The sequence below is a fragment of the Coturnix japonica genome, chromosome 1 (assembly GCF_001577835.2).
Source record: "Coturnix japonica isolate 7356 chromosome 1, Coturnix japonica 2.1, whole genome shotgun sequence".
NCBI classification, from domain to species: Eukaryota; Metazoa; Chordata; class Aves; order Galliformes; family Phasianidae; genus Coturnix; species Coturnix japonica.
Genome location: NC_029516.1, coordinates 68,149,395 through 68,171,352, shown reverse-complemented (window position 1 = coordinate 68,171,352; position 21,958 = coordinate 68,149,395). Strand labels below are relative to the sequence as shown.

Here is a 21,958-nt window from a genome sequence, read left to right as displayed (position 1 = left end):
ACTGAACAGAATGGCTGAGAGCTGCCTTTACCCATATGTGTTCTGTGAGAGAAAAACCGAAGATGTGACCGTGCCGGAATCCTGAATATACCTCTGTGTCACATGTTCTGGTGTCATAGTATTATGTCTTGGTTTGTTGTGGTTGTGGGTTGTGATTGATATCAGTCCTTGGATCTGCTCAACTCCACAATTGGGCTCAGGGTGTTTTCAGCTCATTCTGGATTTCTGGTACTTTCTGCACAGTGATAACCATTCCTTCTGATCCCTTCTTTTACCCCTTTTTGTCAAACTGATTATGATTTGCATGTAACTCCTCCATGCTGTTTCCAAATTCCTAACAAATTGGGAAATGAGCCAAGGGACCTATCTAATATCTGTTAGATGTGGTCAAAAATGAAATCTATCATAAAACCTTTGCACTGATATTTTGCAGTGTCACATAAGTCCAGGAGTTCCATACAAAACATGGTTGTTGGAAAATGTCTAAGTTTTGATAAGAGATGTGTATGTTTCTGGGATTATCCCTCTTATGGTGGGGTATCCTACACGTTAACTTACCAAACTATTATTTATATCTCTCAGCAACTGAACTGCTTTGGAAATGCCCAAGTGGAAAGCAGCTGACACAAATACCCCTATTTATAACACAATTTAAAATAACCCCTATTTATAACCTTGCCTCCCTCCTGTAAATTGGAGCGAGACAGTATGCATCCCAAGGCAATTCCTCTTCACTCATTTTGGACCAGGCATGCCAAAAGGTTGGACACCCATGCTGTAGTCAGAGTTGCTCCAGGTAGTATCACTGGTGTCCTCATGGAAGAAATAGCAGGGAGTAAGAATCATAAAGGTGGACATATGTACTCTCACAACAACATCCCAGATCCAGACAAACAGCAGTCTCCTCTAGATGACAAGCCAGGTTATCAGATTGGCCTGTCGACTGCAGAAGGGAGTTGCACACTACTGTCACTTGCCATTTCTTTCTGGAGATCTTGCATCACAGAGTGAATTCACTCAGATGCTTCACATGAAAGCATAACTAGCTCATCCTCATTTTTGAGAGTAGTGAACCCTGTAGTTTTAAACCTGTATGTGGGCCCTTCCTCTCAATGCCAGAGGTCAATACCTTTCACTCTTTGCCTTCCCCAGAGGTTGTACTTAGCATTTTATTAGGAACAGACTCTGCTGAAGTCTTCAAGCTGTTGCATTTCTGAGAAGATCATGTCTGTCTCTCTCACCTGATCTCATCTTTCTCCAACAGAATATTCTAATAAAAGAGAAATAGGTCTGAAAGATCTGCAAAGATCAGCAAATTGTTTTTGAGAGCCTGGCAATATAGGAAACGATTTGTACATGTTCCAGAGAATAAAGAGTAGCCTCAGAGAGGAGAAAATATTGGAAAGATAGCCAGAAGTCTCAAAGAAACTAGGATAATTGATGAAATACTGAGACAGACAAAGATCACATTATAGTCTCCCAAGTGCTTGCAAAGCCCAGACAAAACAATGAAAACAAGCAGAAGCCAACAAAGCAACAGAGTCTGAAAGAAGTTCATAGAAAATGAAGCAGTCTAAAGGAAAGTAAAAAAGCCTGTAAGCTCCAGAGGGAATAAAATGTTGCAGTGCTAGAGAGGCCAAAGGAATCAACAAGAAAAATCACCCACCCAGAGAATACAGAAGAGCCTCTGTTATAATACAAGAGCATCGCAGAACTTAAAGGGGCTCTGGAGTACCCAAGGGTTTTTAGAGGAAAACAAAACAAAAAAAGACATAAAGCTTGAAAGTACCCTAATAGGAATATCAAAGATACTCTGTAAAAGATTCAGAGAATACAGCGTAGCCTCAAAGAGGCAGTAAAATAATACTAGTAGAAAGGCAAAAAAGAACCATGGGGACCACCACAGACCTTGGAGATGACAAGAAAGCAGAAGAGATTCTGGAAGTTCAGAAGGACAACAGAGAGTACCACTGCAACTTCTAAGAAAGGACAGAGGATAAAAGAAGGATGGAGGATAGCCCAGGAGCAGGGAAGAAAAAATGAGGGAGGCTTTCTCCCAGGAGAAAGAAGAGTAGCTGCTGAACTGCCAAGAATCTTGAAGACAGTCTGAAACAGAACCAGAAAACCCAGATGAACTTCTGGAAGGTGAAGAAAAAAGAAGCTGTAGAAAGACTGGAAGTGCTTCAAAGTCAGCTTAGAAAGGGAAAGGAACAGACTAAAAGCCTTAAAAGGAGCCATAGCAGCTCTGGAGAGGCAAGGAAAGCAGTGAAGTTGTTGAAAGAGTTCAAGAAAATACAGAGAAGCCTTGCAGAGGCTAAGGATCTAGAACAGAGCATGAAAGAACACCAGTGAAGTCTCAGAGAAGGTAAGAAAATAGCATAAAGCCTGCAGGCCTGAAGATGTGAAGGATAACAGAGACAAGTCTCAGAAAGATAGAAAAAAAAATAGCTGCAAAGAGACATAGTATAGAATGTCTTTGACAAGGTGAAAAAACATAGCACAAAACTGAAAGAATGCAAGCAGAGCAGAGAGCAGACTCACAGAGACCAAGAAAAAACAGGGATGTTTAAAGAACCCTAGGAGAAGAGAATACCATCGGAAGGCAAAGGAAGTAGGAGATAGATTTAGAAGAACCTTCTGAATGCAGTGTATGCTTAGGACAGAATAGAAACAAGCACATAGCCTCAAACAGGCTTTGGTAGTATGCAGAGGAGCTCTTAGTGTGACAGAGACCTGGGTGGGTTGGTTGAGGCTGCAGCTGAGAGGAGGGCAGAAGGAGCCTTTGGTGAACCTGAGACAGAGACTTCCAGTCTTCTTTGTGTTTAGTCTCTGCCTGGAAACTGAACAGGATTTGTTATGTTCTGTGCTTGGACCTGCAGAAGGAGTCTTTGTGTCTCCATTTTCCAAATCTCATGTAGGGCTAGAGTTTCTGCTGGGACCCAGCACTTTTCTTCCTTTCAGAGTACTGCAGTGCAAAGACAGGAGAGCCACAGTAGTATCTACACAGCAAAAATTCTTATGAGTTTACAGAGAACACACTTTTGTTTGTACATAGAGTGAGCATGCTGGGACATATGCTTGTGGTTCTGCAGTTTTACAAGTTGAAGGCTCATCTTCAGATCCAGGAAGGCTGACAGGCAGGAAATCAAGAATGGTAGCAAGAGGACAGTATTTCATTCTTGTCAGTGCAATACAGCCATGTAAACTCCTGATTCCAGCCATGTCAATTGCATCCTTTCTGTAAGACTGTCTTGCTGTTGACACATTGCTGAAGCCTAAATCTTCACTCCTTGAAGGTCTAGGCATTCACCAGATGGCTCAGGGATGTCTCTGCAATACTGGAAGGACATCACTTTGCCAGGTTGCAAAACAGAGGTGTTCTAGCTCATTACATTTATAGACATTGGAGCAATGTTTTGTTCTCACTAGAAAACTGTTAGTTTTCAAGTTACACCAAGCTACTTAGGGCCTTAGCCAGTCAGGCTAGGAATAACACCATCAATGAAGAACCTACAGCTGCTCTGAGGAACCTGTCCTAGCCTTTAACTACATTAATGATGTGTGCCCCGGTGGCGCAAGTGGTAGGAATGCCGCCTTGCAACACCAAACACCAGGGCCCGGGGTTCGAATCCCCCTGTGGTGCAAGTGGGAGAAGTGCTGCTCTGCAGCACAGAGGCTCAAATCCCAGGAGTTGGACTTGAAGATCTCTAAGGTCCCTTCCAACCCGCACGAGACTATTACTATTACTAATAATTAAAAGAAATATCCTAATAGCTAACAGGAATTTTCCATTATCTAACTTAGTCCGTCCTTTCACTCTTTACATGTGAGAAAAGCCCACCTCTGTTTTATCCACACTTTCTACTTAGTTAAATTAAGACTGCAAGTGAGGTTTCCCTTTTCTTCCTAAGAATAAATTCAGCTCTCTCATTTTTTCCTGATATGTGTGAGATAACTGTGACAGTTTTGCAGCCCCCAAATTATCTTAATGGTATGCCATTGGATTCACACCGGTGTTAGTATCTTCTGCTGCTGGGAAGCCCAAAATTGGGAACAAGTACTAAAGTTCCAGTAGAACACTGAAAATGGAAAATAGAAATAGAGGATAATAAATTATCTCCCTTGTCGCATTGTCTACCCTTTTGCTAATACTCATCAATAAGATTTACTGATGTCATCTTCTGTAAAGATGCTTTCTTTCAGATTGGCCCCCGATCTGTACTGTAGGATGGGGTTATTCCATCCCAGCTACAGAATTTCCTTTATTTTTCTCTTACTGAAACTCAGAAAATTCCTGTTTTCTTCATTCTGTTCTGTCTTTTCTTCAGTCTGTTGAGAGCTGTCTACATGGTAGACCTCCCCTTCAGTGTATGGACCACATTCCCCTTGCTGTAGGGTACTCCATCCCACTGCCCAGGTAGTTAATAAACAATGTTGGCACCAATATCTACCTCCAGATGGGGCTGAGTGGGGGGACAGTGAAGAGGTACATAAAGAAGAGGGAAGATGTGCTTTACATGCACAGATTAGTGCCAGAGACTCTGGGAAGAAGAATCACACTGGTAGCAGTCAGAGGTCCCTTGAGTGCAAATAAGAAAACCAACCACATAGGCAACAAAGCCAGGATTTGGCTCAGCTACATCAAAAGGAGCTGGAGAAAAGGGGAGATTATGCTGTTTTTATTGTGTGAAAATACCAAAGAGGAACCTGAGCTACAGGATGTGATCATTCCAGTTCTGAAACACCAACTCCTCAGTACTCATGTAACGGACAGGAACAACAAAAGGAAGGGAAGAATTTGGCAAGATTTTCAAGGATGCATTGAACACCTTTCACAGAATGACTGAGGTTGTAAGAGGTCTCTGGAAATTATCTAGCCCAACTTCACTTCTCAAAGCATAAGCCTTGTCCAGAAAGATTTTGAATAGCTCAAAGGATGAAAACTGCAGCCTCCCTAGACTAACTGTGTCTGCAATTGGTCATACACAATGTAAGGGTAGTATTAAGTTTTTCTTAGGTTTAATTGGAATTTCCTGTATTTTCATTTGTGTCCATTGCTGCTTGTCGTTTCACTAGATGCCACCAAGAATTTGATTCTATATTCCTTGCTCTGCCCCCACTATCAGCTGCTAGGTTTTGACAAACCTTCTATTCTTGAGGCTAAATAATTTCAGATTTCTCACTCTTTTTACATGTCAGATGCTCTAATCCCTTAATCATATGCACGGTCCTTATGCCACTGGAAGCAATTACTTGAGCTCAGCAGTTCAGGTAGTTTCTCTCATTAGGAAGAAAATTGTTCCACTGGAGAATTTAGTCAGACTTGATATCTCTTTGGAAGTCAACTGCCAATTACCTTCATATTACTGAAAATAATTTCCAGAAGGATTTGTTCCATCACTTCTCCCAGAATCAATGCCAGGCAGACTAGTCTGTTGTTCCTTGGATCCTCTTTCTTGCTTTTCTTGAGATTTGCTCTTTTCTAGTCCTTAGGAAGCTGTGATCATTATGACATTCCAAGGAAAACTGAGTACTGTTGCAACTGCATCATCTGTCTCATCTGTATTTGCATGATGGCAAGTCCCATGGATGAATATATGTCCATTCTGTTCAGATGTTCCCTGATGAAGGCCTTCAGAGATACCTTTTGGGTCTGGAAGTAGAAAAGATATTCCTGAGAACCATGAGGATATACAGTGCAGAGACATGGAAATTAATTTTGCTTCTTCTTATGGGTGGCTGTGCTCTTCAGAGTTCCTAGACAACCTGATCACACAGTTTGCAAAGTAGGCTTTTCTGCAATCACTTCAGTCTCACTAACTTCATTCCCCAAGCAGAGAAGAAACTACCCACAGTTTCTTCTGCTGCACAGTGTAATTAGACACAAGATTTTTTTTCTTCTGAGAAGTCTTTGCCCAAAACTGGGAGCAGAGATAAGAGAGCCTACACAAAGAAGCCATTCCCTACATGAACATCATTCACTAGGGTTGAGCTGAACAGAAATGACCTCTCCTGACATTGATCAAGGTTGGTAGTAATCCCTGCATCCTTTTCTTAGGGTATTGCAGGAAAGGAGTGCACCAAGCTGCTGGAAAGCCTCTTTTTCTCTATGTGTAGAATTAACCTTTCTATTGAAATCTCAGATTGAAAGAGTTCAGTGCAGACATGGTATGTACACTAGAGCACAGAAAAACTACACTATAAACACAGGCAAAGAAGTGTGAAGAGCAAAGTTTAGTCATTAAAACAGTGTCCAGGGAGCAGTCCCATTCAGGCACTTGGATCACACTTGAGAAACTACACTGGTGTTGGCAGCCTTCTGCTCTTGACATTATCTGATTCTCTGACTTCATCTCATTGTATTTCAGCTGTTTTTCTCAGACCTTGATGTCATTATGATATGCTATGTTTAATGGTACGTGATTCTCAACCTAGAAAAGGTCTGTCTGTATACCTAGAAAAGGTTTATATTTTACATGCAAAGCATTGTCAGCACCTTTTCAAAAAAAGAAAAAGAAGAAAAAAGAAAAAAAAAAAAAAAGAAAAAATAAGTGTATTTTGCAACAGGTAAAGTGATAATCCTCTCTTATTTCTATACTGTTTGTAAAAGCACAGAAAGGCTACATCCTCACAGTCATGTTTTGTTTTTTTTTTAAAAAGATGTCCCTACTTCTGGAAAATTGCTTCATTCTTGAAACCTCACATTCATGGCAGTGAAATACTCTCAGCAATTCATCAGATGCTGTTCAAACTCAGAAAAGATAACATTTTTTTAATCTCAGAGGTGAGGTCAGCCAGAATCTTGACATTTATCCTGCCTGAAATTCCTTTAGAATATAAGAAACTTGTCATTAGGAAAAATTATTTTCAGAACGAACAGTCAGGCACTGGAATGGGCTGCCCACAGAGGTGGTGGAGTCACTGTCACTGCAGGTGTCTAAGAAACATGTAGAACTGGTATTGAGGGATATGGATTAGTGGGAAATATTGATGGTAGGTGGACAGTTGGACTAAATGATCTCAGAGGTCCTTTCCAACCTTAATGATTCTATGATTTTATGATTTTAAATCCACCCTTTTTCTAATTTGGCTTTTCTTTGTACCAGTTTTGACTGAGATAGAGTTAATATTTATCAAAGTTTGTATGATGCTGTGCTTTAGATCTGTGATCAGAAAAGTGGTCATAATACGTTAATGTTTCAGGTGCCTCTTAACAGAGCTTACACAGTACCAAGGCCTTTTCTGTTTCTTTCACAATCCATCCAGCTGGGGGTGCAAAAGAAGATATGAGTGGAAACAGCCAGTGTAGGTGATCTAAACTGACAAGGAAGATTTACATACTGTAAAACATCATGTTAAAGCAGCAGTTAAAACTAGATGAAAAGATAAGAAATGGGACTGCAGGGAGATGTAAGATGATAACGTTATTTTCCCAAGAAACTGATATGCATGGCATGCTCTGCTGTACTGGAAACAGCTGAACATCTGCCTGCTAGTGAAAACTAGTAAATGAATTCCTCATCTTGCTTTGCTTGTGAACACAGCTTTTGCTTTACCCGTCAAACTGTCTTTCATACATTTTAGACATTTTATCTCAACCTGCAAGTTCTCACGCTTCTACCCTTCCTTTTCTCTTCCATACTGCAGAGAACTGAGCAAGAAGCTGTGTGGTTCTTTACTGACTGCTGAGGTTAATCCACAACAGTTGCCCAATGAAAATCCTTCACAGCAGGACATACTTCACAGGACTTGCACAATTTTACTACAATTGATATAGGTTGGATTTTTTTAGCAATAGCAATTAGCACATTAGTTTAAGAACCAATTTATTAGTTTAGCAAAAGGAATCCACAAGCTACAGTTGTAAAACTGTCCATTTCAGCTTTACTGGGTGAAGAGTCTTGTTTTTCCTCAATAATTTTACACTGGGGACATAATAGAATACTTTTATCTTCTGCCTCAATGATTTTGCCTCACAAGAAGTACTGGAGTCACAATAGAATACTTTTATCTTTTGCCTCAAAATGTGCAAGGACATTTTCCTTGGTTTACACTGTTTTTTAAAAAAGTGGCTTACTATGGCCTAATAAGCATTAGAAATCTTCCAAAGCAGGGAAAAGGAGATGCAAGTGAGCCAAAGGCTTCATTGATTGAGCTGATGGTGAAAAGGGGGGAAGAAGCAGGTAGGCACTCAACTACTCTAGATACCAGTGAGCATGCCCTATTAGCATGTATTTATGAGGTTTTTAAAAAGAACAAATGTGTACACCGATGTACTGCATATGCATGTATTAGCTGTTCAAATGTAGAACCTGAACTCTAAGAGGGTGCAATTGCTTTTCAGGTTGCCAGGTATGTTATCGCATCACGAGGAATAAAGGAAATTTGCTTTCTAACACCACATTGGAGTTGGAGAGTTTTCTTCCCAGATTTTGGATTACACAATGGCCTATCTGCTAGCTTCCAGCACAGTTTCCTAAGACTGCAACTTGCATCTATGGGTTGGACAGTGACAGCTCTTCCACTCAGCAGCTCTCATCATAGAGGTTTCCCTTGAAGGACTCGGGTAAGGCATGTGTATGACTATGTCCTCTTACCAGAAGCCCTTCCTAGAGCTGCTGCCACTTTTCGATCTTGATTACAGGTAAAGCTGCCCAGAGTGTTCATTTTTCATACTCTGAAGATCAACTTGATGGATAACATGGTAGGCTGCAGCTTTTATTCATATTTTCATTAGATAATCTTCTTAGAGCTGCCTTACCTGCTGGTGACACAGATGGCTACGTGCAAAGAATATATATAAAGGCTCTTAAGGAAAATTATGGGCTGTGAAAAATCTTTTGCAGAGAGGAAGACCCTTCTTATCCACAAATACAGCCAATAATTAAAAGAACACATCAGAGGGTGGTTAAAAGACTGCCGAAGAACCTACAACTGACAAAATGTCACACAGCTGCTCCAGGGAGACCGGCCCACACAGCCAGCACGCCAAGCCACAGCTCCACAGAGCGCCACTGAGCGCTGTCTCTTCGTGGCACGATACAAAATCAAACACAAAACGCTCCCTTACATCCTACTTCAACCCCGCCCACTCCGCTAGAAATTTGCATACCAGGCCTCGCCTCTCTATGTGACGATCCGATGTAGCGTTGCCAGTAACAACTGTTGCCCCTCCCTTTTCTTCTGCTATCGGTAACGGAAGCGTCCGGGGTGTAAGCAGTGACGTGACTTGCACTGCTACGCTTGGCCTGCTTCCTTCTCCCCCGTCTCCTCCCCCAACACGTACACTCCTCCCCACTCTCCGGCCAACATGTGGGGAGCGAACTCGGGGTGGGCGGCAGATGCGGTGAGTGCGCGCGGGAGGGGGACGGGGGTAATGGCCGCTCCGTTCCATATGCTCCTCACCCGCCTCCTCGCTACGTGCTGCCGTTTCCTGGCCGGCCCCGCCTCACTCCATCATACCCGCCGCAGGCGTGGGGAGCGACAGCGTTGCAACATCGGGGAAGAGGGGATGGTGGTATAGGCCGCCATCTTCTCCATTTTCGGAGGAGCATGAGAGACAGATCGGGAGGTAGTGGTGCCGTGTGTGGATTAACGCTTTCCCCCGTACAACGTTGCCCCTCTGTACTGTGGGAAATGTGATATAGATCTGGAGGTTATCACGTATTGTTCCCTGTGCTTGTTCTAATGCAGTTCTTCCTTCTCACTTCCACTTCCCAGCCCTATACTCTTTTTTAAGATCACATACCTGATCACATACCATGAGGCCATACATAAGAGGCCACCGGCCATGGTGCATGTTTTCACATCAGACCCTTGGATAATGTTTTTAGGTAAAGCAGTCTTCAACAGTAATATGCTAAATGGACGCTGCAAGAAAGCAGCCCATCTGGATGTGCCTTAAAACATGCTTATTCAAGTTTAAAAGAGCTAATAGGTATATGAGGTTAGGAGTAATAATAAAGCCACACTAGTCACAGCACAGCACACAAATTAGCTCTATTTAGAAGGAGAATTTTGTTGTCAAAATTAGTAGTGTTGCCTTTAAGATGTTTATGGGACCATTTTTGAAAGTGATATTAATGGAAATCGACATGTTTAGAAATAGCATTGCTAATAAAATTCTCACTGCTGCATCTTTGATAGTTGACAACCTGTCATCCAGAAAGTCCGTTGATACATTTCTGTTCACTATGCATGTGTTCATAGGTTTTGGACAAAAAGCTACATTTGCTTTATAATTGGTGTGTATATAGTGGTTAAATTCCTCGGTAAGCTGAGTAATTTTCTTCAAGCGTTTTACATTTGCATCACTTTTGAGAACATCTCTTTTGTTGTGTTTATGTATTTGAGTCATTCTTCCTTAGAAGTATCTGGAACCTACTTGTTTACCCTGTACTTCCCGTCTAAAGGTAGTGCCTATGGTCTGAATTTTTAAAACTGTGGGAATACTTCTGTCTTTAATCAATAGTTTATCCTGGAAGCTGTGTTCTTTCCATATGCATAAATCTGTTTTGATGGGGCACAGGTGAATATGTCTTCACTGTTCATAACTTGTTTGAAAGCCAGTACTGATGTGAATTATCAGATTCAGGGCCCTGAACTAATGTTGGCATGTTGCAGCAATCTGACAATTTTAGTAGAAACATAAGGAAACTTAAGATTACCAAAAAAGCCTGGATTGTATTCCTCTTAGCTGTAAAAATGTGTGTGGACTACAGCATATCAGCCTGTAGAATAGAACAGGGCCAAATACTCATGTAATCAGAAGAATCAAGTTGAAGGTGGAAGTTGATCATCAGAAGATGTTTGGCCAATTGTGCTTTAAAACTAAGTGAATGTAGGCTCTATGGCTTTGTATTGTTGTGAAGAATGGAACAGAGAGTGGTTTTCTTACTCTTATGGCGCTTATGGTGATAAACAGTCATTCCACATTTTAGATGCAGACTTTAGCTGCTTCCATGAAGAGGTTTCTAGGATTGTTTGTAGAACAAACACAGAGAGCAAATAAGGCAGAGGGTGTTGCTAGCATTTTTCTGCTCTGAACTCCTGCCCCAGTGGCACTGGCCAGTTGGTGCCTATGTCTAGTTTCTAGTGTATGCATTCTTCAGGTTGCTATTTACCTTTTTCTGGGTTGAAGTGTTCATGAAGGATCTAAAGCATTCAGGATATTAACTGTACTTGATTTGGATTATTTATACTAGAACACATTGTTCTACTACTTGAAAGAAAAAGTTAAGTTGAGGAAACTGATGGGAAGAGTGCAGTCATGGTTAAGCAGTTTGTCTGGATGAATTTCTAGTACTTTCTGGGAGGAGGTCATACTTCCTCTGAAAGTTCACCCAGTGCTTCATATTTTGATGTTTGGTGGGGGGGGGGGGGGGGTGTTAAAGGTTAGAGCTGGTATGTTAAGCTGTATATGTAATTAGAGTCAAATACTTTCAGGGTTTTCAGGATTTTATTGTTGAATGAGGGAAGGGAACTGGCTAAGATAATTCAAATGGTATACTGGCATAGCTGTTGGGAGGCATGAACTTGTTTAGCCACTTCTTAAACTTGCATAAACTTGCAGTATCCACAGCATGATGTAGAAAGCAATATCACAGTTTGCCATCTATTATGAAGTTTCTCTTTAGATTGTTGTGAACTTAACACATGCAAACACTGATGAGTGTCTTTTCACATAGAGAGAAAATGTCATCAGTTATTCCCTACTCAATTTTGCTATACTTTTATAGACCTGTGTTGTAACTTTTCAAATGTTATTTTTTCCCCCTAAATATGGTGGTAATAGTGTTTGAAAGCCTGTTTTTTTTCTGTGTGATCCATTGTACCAGAACAGAGTGCTAAGTAATTTTGTTGTATCATTTTTAAGTTAATGCAGTGTTGAGAAGCAGTGCACTGTGGACTTTTATTTTTATTTATAACATCTCCTAATGTCTGGTACGATCAGTTTATGCATGGTGAGTATCTATCTAGTAGATGCTTTTGTCAAGCTATAATGCAACTCCAGCACCTTATTCCTATGTAGTGCATTTGACTGTGTTTCGTTATAAGAATAGCTTGTTCGTAGGTTTATCAGTATAAGAAACTTTCATTGATATGTTATAGCATATAGATTCCTCCTGGCTGGGCATGCTTATGGAAATATGAGAAAGAGTTAGCTTTAAAAATGTTTAACTAGCATGAAGGATAATAGCGAATAAGTAGAGTACAGAGAAATTTCCTCTGTAAAACAGAAAGTAACCTAACCATGTTTTTTTATTTAAGAGTTGCAATTCACTTCTTTATTATTATTCTTTTCTTTTTTTTTTTTTCCTTTAATGAATTTCTCAAATAATGTACTTTTGCAAAGAGTATCACAAAAAACTTGATATGCGTGCAAATATTTCAGGAAATGTTTCAAAGAACACCTGAAGAACTCTTTCCAAAGATGGAAAGTTCAGTTGAAGAGATGGATACCTCAGATACTCAGTGGGGCTGGTTTTATTTGGCTGAGTGTGGTAAATGGCATATGTTTCAGGTAACTACAAACAAAGTTACATTACTTTCGACCTCTGTATGTCAAACAACCTATTGATGAAAATGTCTAAATGTACTTTTTCATTTATTTTGAAGACTGATTCAAATAGTCATTGCTCAGTTAGCAGTGAAGATATTGAAAGGAGCTTCAGAACAAACCCATATGGTTCTGTTTCTTTTACTACTGCAAAATTTAACTACACACTAGACTTTTCAGGTATGTATATTCATAGGATTAACTTAAATAACAGAGATGTCAGGTACACCAGTTCATTTGCTTTGTGTAGTGTTCTCAATTCTTGTCAACTCTTATAAATAACTCCTAATAGTGAGGCCAGTATTCTGAGTTTTTTATCTCAGATGTTGGTTTATTAATTGTTGAAATAGGAATTCCTTTCAAGCACCTTTTGATGTAATAATGTTGTTTGGGGAAAAAAAAAGCAACAACAACAACAAAAAAACCCAAAAAAACCCAAACCAAACCAAAAAAAAAAACCATATGCTATAGATGAATTCCAGAAGCATTTATCGTAACTCTTGTTTTATGCTCAGATATGAAGCAAACCAACCTAACTACCCTTAAACAACGTCCAATAAAGCGAGCTCCCTTTTCTATCAGCGCTTTCAGGTAAGGAAATAAAATGAAGCCTGATTTTGATCTTAAACCTGATTTTGATTTTAAAATGGAACAAACATATGTTTTATATGGACTGTCTATATTTATTTAGTTTCTTTGTCAAATGATTTGAAAATATGAGAAATCTAGTCAAGTAATGAAGGAATAAATTTTAGAGGGAGAATAACAAAAGGATTTATTTATTTATTGTTTGTTTGTTTGTTTATTGAGAAAATATTGAGGGATATGATTTAGCTGGGAAGTATTTGTGATGGTTGAACTGGATGATCTTTTCCAACCTTGATAATTCTGTGATTCTGTGAAAATTTGGGTCTTGTAGTGGGAGAGGCAGGGCATACTGAATATTGGTATCCTTTGGCAAGCTGCTTAAATTTGTGCCTGACTTCAGCTGTTGAATTCCCTTGCAGTAAATAACCTGTTCAATCAGAATTGCCGATTAGAGAATTGGAGGAACAGCAGCAGAAAGAAATGGAGTAGTTTGTTCTAGTATAACAGTGACTTCCTAAATTACTTAGAAGGAACACTAATGATGTAATGCTCTGGCAGTCAATAAAAACTAGTATACTTAGTGGTAGTACTACAGATAAAATTGACCATCTCTAATGTGGGTTACTTTTTCCAAATATTTCTTAAACAGAATTTCAGTTCTGAATTATAATTTCTTTCTTTCTTTCTTTCCTTCTTTCTTTCTTTCTTTCTTTCTTTCTTTCTTTCTTTCTTTCTTTCTTTCTTTCTTTCTTTCTTTCTTTCNCTTTCTTTCTTTCCTTCTTTCTTTCTTTCTTTCTTTCTTTCTTTCTTTCTTTCTTTCTTTCTTTCTTTCTTTCTTTCTTTCTTTCTTTCTTTCTTTGTCAGCTGTTTTTCACTGGGTGTTTGCTGAAGCGTACATGCAATAATCTTGCACTTCTGTTTTTTATGTTTATTGAAGAATAACTCTTCAATACTTCTGATAATTCAGTCAACATACTCTTTTTTTTCACATACTGATACTATTCTTTACTTTGAGATTACTTCATTTTGTGTCTGTTTCCAGGTCTAAAGTTGCTGTAAATAAGTACATACTTAATTATTTTTTTAAAATTATTATTATTTTTAATCTACTATAATTTTTAAATGTGTATATCTAACACCATGACTTCAGATGACTGGCCCAGCGAAGGCCCAGTTTTCAGAGTCTAAGACTCATTTTAATTCTTGATCTATTGAAATGTTCAGGGCATATCTGCACTCTCATGTTTCTAGATTAGAGTTGCTCTCCTAGTGCAGTCAGCTACATCTGACTATTCCTTTCAATTGAACTTTGTATCTTTTGTTGGACAGACGATGTAATAACATTGTTACCATTGTTTGTTTGTAGTAAACTAAGCCATAATTTGAATACAGAGTAAGATCTTTCCCTTAGACCTTACCAGCTGATAAGAAGCCTCTTTTAGAATTAAACACCAAGTTGTTTTCTGTTAAATGGTTGGGATTTTTTTGAATTTTATTTTTATTTTTGGCATACTCTTGTTTGGAGAAAGAGTTCATAGGAGAAAGCTTTCTGACCTTGTTGTGATATGCTCTTGCCATTTTTTTGTTTCAAGTTTCATCTGTGAAAATGAGTCCATCCCTATACCTTCACACTGGGAGAATGTAAATCCCGAGGAGCCATATCAGGTAAGAGCTGGTATGTAAGTCGGAAAACACATAATGAAATAGTACATCATGTTGTAATTGTGCTAACTTTTTTTTTTTCTTTTTCCCCCAGCTTATTCCTTTGCAAAAGAAAACAAATGAATACAATGAAGTTTCTAGTCTCTTTGGAAAAACAATGGATAGCCACCGAATAAAAAGAATAAAGAGAATACAAAATCTAGACTTGTGGGAATTTTTTTGCAGGTGAGATTATTTTTAAAACCAGCAGTCTTAGGATTGTAACAGAGCAAGGCATTCAGTAAGAAAATGTTTAATTAATTATATTTTTATATAGTAAAAATGTGTTACTTTAATTATTATACAACTAAAATATGTTACTTTTATTATTCTTTATTTGCTTATTTCTCAATTTCTGACAGTCCTGAAAACAGAACTTTGAAGACTAACTTCTACAAGTGCAGAACGATAATGCAGTTATACTAGTATTACATATATATGTGGCACAGATGTTGAAATTTATCATTTCAAAATATTGTAATGCAAGAAGTTGCTTATAAATTGGTGTGTAATGTCTTAATATCACAAGCATGAAGCATACAGTTGTAAAGGAAAAAGAAAGACACAAAAAACTAAGAGTGGTTGAGCCATTTACTTCTGTAGGTTAGCACTCCCTTCGTGCCTTAACTTCAAAGCTTCTAGGGTGGTGCTGAAATTAATCATAACTTTAGCATAGGGAATCTAGCTCTGACTTTGTAGCCGTATTAAAACTAATCATTCCAAGATTTAAAGGAAAGACCTATTAATTATTATTGTGCTGCATTTAGCACTGTATTCCTTCTTTTTCAGTAACTTTAATTTCTTGGAAAATATTTACAAAGACACTTTTAGCATTTTTATAGATAGTTTGATATGAACTAAACCTTTCTTTTGTTGTGAAAAGGCAAAGTGTTCCTATCTATGTAAAAATGTCAGCTTCTCTTCAAGAATAATGAGATGCTGAGTTTTTTTAGTTTCATGACTGATATTAAGGCTAGAAAGTATTTAAGCAATAACTGATTGGTCAAGTAGCAAAGAATATGTGAAAACAGCAGCAGGTAGACTATCAATATCATTTGGCTGTGTTCACAAGGATGGCACCAGTTTTGTGGGTTTTTTATAAGTCCTCCAAGTCTGAGTTTACTGTGTTCAAGTATGATCGATGTTCAGAATATCCATGTGGTAGAGACCCATACTTACTCATAATAACATAAGGAGAAAAAAAGTAAGTCATTTTTAGTGACCGCTAGAATATTTGTGATTTGTCTAATTTCTCAACTTCATGAAACACAGAGCAGAGTTAAGTGTCCAATTACAAAATGCTACAAAAGCATTTTCTAGGTTCTTTTCCTCTTCATATCGTGTTGGCCTGGAAGAATTGGAGGTAGTGAGTTTCATTTCTACTTCATTCCTAGTATCAAGTTTTAATTATTAAGGCTTATTTGCTTGGCCTTGTGGTTTAACTGTTACCTTTCTATAAATAAGTTTCTGTAGATGTATTTATACCACCTCAATATATCAGTTTTTGAACAAAGAGATAGCAAGCAGACTTTAAATGTCCTCTGTGTCTGCAGCGTAGATGATAGGGGCAGGGAAGGGGAGGTGGGGAGAGAACATGTTTGCTTACGTAAGGAACAGATTTAATTTGAAGAACATAGTAGTTTACCTGGCTAATCCACCAGCGAGAGCAATCCATAGCTTAGGAACTTGGAATGTATGGGTGATACGCTAAGGCGTTTTTAAAGTCCAAAACTGAGAATGGGAATTTGAATTTTATGCATGAGAAGTATTACATTAAAAGTTTTTACACATCAGGTGTATTGCTATAGAACTATGAAGCAAGATACGTTTTAGTAGTTTTATCTTTATAAAAGCATATGGAGAAAATTGTGTTTTAAAACATTTTTCCTTTATGGCAAAAATACAAGTAGCATAATAAAGGTTGCTAAAATATGTGTATGCAGTTGAGATTTAAGTGCTTTTCTTGTCTGTCCATTTGAGAGGTAAAATACAGATTTTTGTATGTTACTGTTCTGCTATTTGGTCTGTATGGGCTTACACACTCGTGTGAAGAAATTATTATGTTACAGAAAAGCGGGTTTTATAGCATTTGAAATTCACTAAAAGTTCTTCTGGTGTCCCATGAGGGACTGCAAAAATAATAAAGGATGAATCTTAATCTAGCGTATGTAGGCTTATGCATCTTGGTTTGGAATTGTACTGGAAGTGGCTAGTCCGATGGCAATGGAAATTATAATAATTGATCACAGTCCGTTACAGATTTCTTTATAATTGATCACAGGAACAGAACAAGTAGCAAAGGATGTTTGGTCAGTGAGATTGTTGCCCTCGTATAGAAACAACCTATGCGCTGGCATGTATACAAGCAGCATGTTACTAGATATTTAGTTTTGCTTTAGGTTTCTCCTTTATTGAGTGGGCTGACAGTATGAGAGCCTGCTTAGGTGGTGGATCGGCTGAATTTCGTTTTACTGGATTAGTTTTTCTCTGCTGGTGAAAATTATTAAGAAGATCATTTTTAGAGGATGAACTCTAGATAGAATTGAGATAGAATTGAGTTCTGCTTCAAATGAACCAAAAAATTTTGCTGTGGCATTTCTGCACTCTAGAACCAGTTTTTCCAGTACACTCCGGATATTCTACTATGACAGAGATTTGCTAATGACTTTTGTGTTTTTGAGAAAGTGTTTTGTTTCACTGATAAGGTCTGTGTTTAAATATGAGCATTGCTTAAATGGCTATTTGTAATATCATCAAAACATACTGGTCTGTTTTAATAGTTACTGTATTATTGGATTTTGAATTATGAAATCAACTGGCTGGAGATGTGAATGACTGTTAGAAAATATTTTTGGACAAATGATTATTCATATTTTTCTTGGAACAAATGTGTTCTATTTCATCAGAAGCTGAAGCTGCCTTTTTACTTTGCTAGAGATCACTAGCCAGCAGTAGAGGATGACTGAGTGAAAAGTATTCAAGCATTCATCTTTGGTAGCCCTTAGCTCAGAAGTATTGCTTCACACTGAAGTTTTTCATAAGATACGAGGAATCTTGACTCCTTCACTTTGTCAAAATGTTTACAGAGTGGAACTTGAGTGACTGGGACCTCTCTGCCTCTGACGTAAAATGCCACAAATGAGATAATTAGTGAAAGCTCCCAGATGCCTTTGACTTCATACTGATGTTCTTCAGATTTGGAAAACAGTTTTAAAATAAGAATGTATTTTTTAAAAATTGTGAAGACACTTCTTAGTTAGTTACTTCACACTAAATAAAAATATAAAAACTTAAAAATAAGACAATTTAAACATATCTTAAAGCTAAGTACTGCAATATGTCAGTTCCTTTGAAATGTGTTTATTAACGAATCATAAATAATTGCAATATAATGCCTTTAATATGGTGATGAATCTTTGCTGCCTCTCTCTCTGGATTTGGTTGATAGGAGGTTGATGTATGTAAACTGTAGACCCTGAGAATGCCTCCCCAGTTCATGTCTGCGCTACAGTTATAATCTGATTGCTTAATTTGATAAACCTAAAATTCAGGTACATAGACAAGTACAAAGGTATGATATATCTCAGTTTTGTTCGTGTTCCATGGCTTTCTGCCCGTAAGACTGTAATATAGGCTCATCTGTTTTATTTGTTTGTTTGTTTGTTTGTTTGTTTCTTCTCCTTTCCAAAGTTCCTTAATGGTGTAATACAAGACTTGGCTCTTCCAGAAAGTATGTGACCCATAAATTCAGAAAACCACTGTCATGTTGATAATTTTGCCTAAACATTTAGATATTTCTATTTTTAATGGTTTTGTTATTTTACTGGGATAATTATAATCCATTAAGACTGTTATCCCTCTAGCCACATGGTTTATGCAGTCAAAGATAACAAAAACAGCAACAAAATAAAAGAATGTGGTGTTTTTTTTTCCTGAGCAAATGTGCAGAAAATGACTGTACTTAAACTATCACATAAATAGAATTGATAAAATTATTTCAGAAGACTTTTTTTTCCTAACCTTAGATTACTTCTGAAAATAGTATGCAGCATCCAGACATGATTTCTAAATGTGTGTCTTAAGAATTCTGATCTCTTTTAAAATATTAAGTCATATAGACACTTGCAAAAGTGAAATTCATGAAGTTTTAAGTCTGTTGCCTCTCTGCAGCCTTTTCAGAGTGGGAACTTATTTGGTTTTGTACAAATGCCTATAGTACTGCATTGTATGTTCTCTGCAGGAAAAAAGCTCAACTGAAGAAGAAAAGAGGTGTCACAACTATTAACGAGCAGATGTTATTTCATGGCACCAGTAATGAATTTGTGGAAGCAATATGTATTCATAACTTTGACTGGAGAATAAATGGAATGCATGCTGCCGTGTATGGGAAAGGTAAGTACTTTTTCACCTATGGCAGTTTTGCAGTCCAAACTGTTTGACATTGTGTTCCTTATAGAATGTTCTTTGTGATATACTCCTGTGTTTTTATAGGAGATGTTTAATATCGCTCTGCTTTTACGTCAAGTGTAATTAAGAAAGTAAAAATATGGTAAATAGTGTAATCAGCATGACTGACGGGTAGGACTTGGGAGCGGGGTGGATGAAGGGTGAACAGTGAAGCAGTGTAGTTCACAAGGAAAGTCTCCCTGCTAAAATATTCACGCAAAATACTTGCTCATGTTCCGTAGGTTGCTCTGAAAGTATTGCTTCCTATTTATTTCCATAGAAACCACAGCGGATCCAAAGAGTAAAATAACAAAGTTTGATAGAGCACATTCTCTGCTACAAAATACTATTTTTCAACATTAGTCACCATCCATGAACAAGAGGCTCCATGCTGCACTCGTAAAAATTGGCACCAGCAGAGGTGACCCACTATTTCACAGCTGCTGTGACATAAAAAATCATTGGATAGAACAGTCTTTTTCATCATCCTGATACTTACCTGTTCATTACAAGTCAACCTATCATGATAAGAATATAATAAGAATTTGCTTTTTATTTGAAAGGAACCTACTTTGCAAGAGATGCATCATATTCCAGTCGTTTCTGCAAAGAGGATATGAAGCATGGAGATACTTTCCAAATTCATGGCGTGAATCTGCAGCCTCATCTGCACAAACCAGATAAAGTCATGTTTCTTGCTCGTGTATTAACTGGCGACTATATAAATGGTGATTCAAAATACATGAGGCCTCCTTCAAGAGATGGAAGTTTTGTAAACTTGTTTGACAGCTGTGTGGATAATACTTGGAACCCAAAGATATTTGTTATCTTTGATGCTAATCAAATCTATCCTGAGTACTTAATAGAATTTTGCTAAGTTTAATGAAGCTGAACTGCATATTTGTGTCTTTGTGGTACTTCTTTTCCTTCTGCAAAAACAGCAACATGAAAACCTGAACTCTGAAAGAACAGAGGTGAAAGAAAAGCTAACATATGTTTATGAAGCTGTTAAACATTTAAGAGAGATTGTCCATCTGCTTTTGAAAATTTGTAAACAAGCTTTGCTAATGCCGTTTACATAAGGGAGTAACAAGTCTGAAATTGCTTAATGAGTGCATTAGTAAGTTTTTGTTCAAAGGCAAGATTTATGTTCTCAGTTCTTAAAAATATATTGCAAGTAGTCATTTTTGTGCTAGTGATATGCTTGTAATACTATAGCTCTGTGATTAAATAAACCTTTCATAAAGATTGTCTGTATGAATTAAAGCCAAACCTGGATGACTTCTGCTATGTTTATGTATGTGTATCTTGTAGTACGCATTTCAAGATGTACAGAACCTAATGATCAACAAAGCTGCTACATTTAGCTTGAAGGTAAGCTTCACTTATATCCTTGCTTGGTTACAAAACTCTTTCACTACAATTTCAAGTTTGTTTTTGACAAAAATGATACCCTAAAGCTCTTGTGGTTGGTAGCTGTTCAGTGTATAAATACTGAACTCAGTGCTGGGATGTCATCACTGCCATATATCTTTCTGAGTTCTTGCTCTGTAGTTTTGCTATGTCATTGTAGTATGTATGTGCATGCATATATTTGCATGCAGATTGTGTAATCTTGTCTGATCACTTTTTAAGAAGCACTCAGTGCTGGTTTACTTGCTGTTACTGAAGACAACGTAGGTTAACTTCACCAAGAATAATACAGAGTTCAACCAACAATGAAAATTTTCAAAAGATATCATCCTTTTGTTTTCTAACACCTCAATAAAAAGCTTTTAATAACATATGTTTAGATAGGTTTTCTTAGCAGAACTTAGCAGAAACTCATGCTGTTGTTACTTTGATTTGTTCTTTTATTTCTTCTGAATTCCAAACTGATCTTTATGAACTAGGAAACAAAGTTTATTTTATTTGTTTTGCTTTGTTTTGTTCTTTAAGGATCTCATAGACACGAAATATCAGCTGTACTGATCTTAAGTATCTTTTCCAATGGTTTGTATTCTGTCCTCTTGTTTACTACTAAATTAAATCAAATCTTTACTGTACTAAATCACTGCACAATTGTTGTTTCAGCTCTTATTGAATGTAGTATTCTGATTCCCAGTGATTATCTTTGTGCTGATGAATCTTGATCCTTAAACTATCTGTTGGGAAAGATGTCTTCCTCACACTGGCAAGGGGACAGAGATTATAAGTGCAATTAAAATCCAAAAAGGTAAATGGTAACCAGTACAATAAATAGTTGGGCTTAATGAAAGGAACATTGAAAGAGGAAGAAAGGAAAATATTTTTGGGGGGTGGCTAAGGAGTGTTAAATAAATGAAAAGGGATTTGGTGTGATTATGGAAAACAAAAGCTGCTATTGTTAATTACTGTTACATGTTGTCAAACTTTTTTTCCATTTTCTTTTAAAACCTTTGCAAAAGAGCATGCTCTTCTCATGTGTCTTAATTGAGGTAAAATTTTCTTATTAAACTAGCCTTATTGCAAAATGTTTTCACATAGGCTTAGTATTTTTTTAAGCTTATCTCATTTCTGTATTCTATCAAACTTCATCTTCCAGCTTTACTTTTTAGAATAGTTGTGTGTTTGATTATGCTGAAACATTTCATCCAGAGCATTCTGAGAGAGTGTCAACATTCATTCTAGTTCATTTATAGTGAC

General features: G+C 37.6%; 1 protein-coding gene and 1 long non-coding RNA gene across 6 annotated transcripts; one reads left to right on the top strand and one right to left on the bottom strand.

Moving 5' to 3' along the window:
• Positions 1-4,663: 4,663 nt before the first annotated feature.
• Positions 4,664-9,220, bottom strand: LOC107318155. The gene is made up of 2 exons (XR_001557216.2): positions 9,113-9,220; positions 4,664-5,653 (listed from the first exon to the last, which is right to left on the bottom strand). It is a non-coding gene; the product is annotated as an uncharacterized LOC107318155 (long non-coding RNA).
• Positions 9,182-21,344, top strand: PARP11 (poly(ADP-ribose) polymerase family member 11). Of its 5 annotated transcripts, XM_015871596.2 has the most exons (9): positions 9,182-9,346; positions 11,876-11,963; positions 12,395-12,523; positions 12,619-12,739; positions 13,075-13,150; positions 14,740-14,812; positions 14,904-15,034; positions 19,089-19,240; positions 19,858-21,344. In XM_015871596.2, exons 2-9 carry the CDS (start codon positions 11,937-11,939, stop codon positions 20,169-20,171), a joined length of 1,023 nt encoding a protein of 340 aa, XP_015727082.1. In that variant the 5' UTR covers positions 9,182-9,346; positions 11,876-11,936; the 3' UTR covers positions 20,172-21,344. The 5 variants fall into 5 exon arrangements, with proteins under 5 accessions (XP_015727082.1, XP_015727072.1, XP_032302648.1 ...); XM_015871586.1 differs by lacking the exon at positions 11,876-11,963; XM_015871613.2 differs by lacking the exons at positions 9,182-9,346; positions 11,876-11,963 and adding an exon at positions 9,385-9,574.
• Positions 21,345-21,958: the final 614 nt, after the last annotated feature.

Coding starts and splice junctions, on each gene's coding strand:
- PARP11 (XM_015871586.1), top strand. CDS start 9,311: ATGTGGGGAGCGAACTCGGGGTGGGCGGCAGATGCG. Junction 9,347..12,394: donor CGGGGTGGGCGGCAGATGCG/GTGAGTGCGCGC, acceptor CAAATATTTCAG/GAAATGTTTCAAAGAACACC. Junction 12,740..13,074: donor CTACACACTAGACTTTTCAG/GTATGTATATTC, acceptor TTTTATGCTCAG/ATATGAAGCAAACCAACCTA.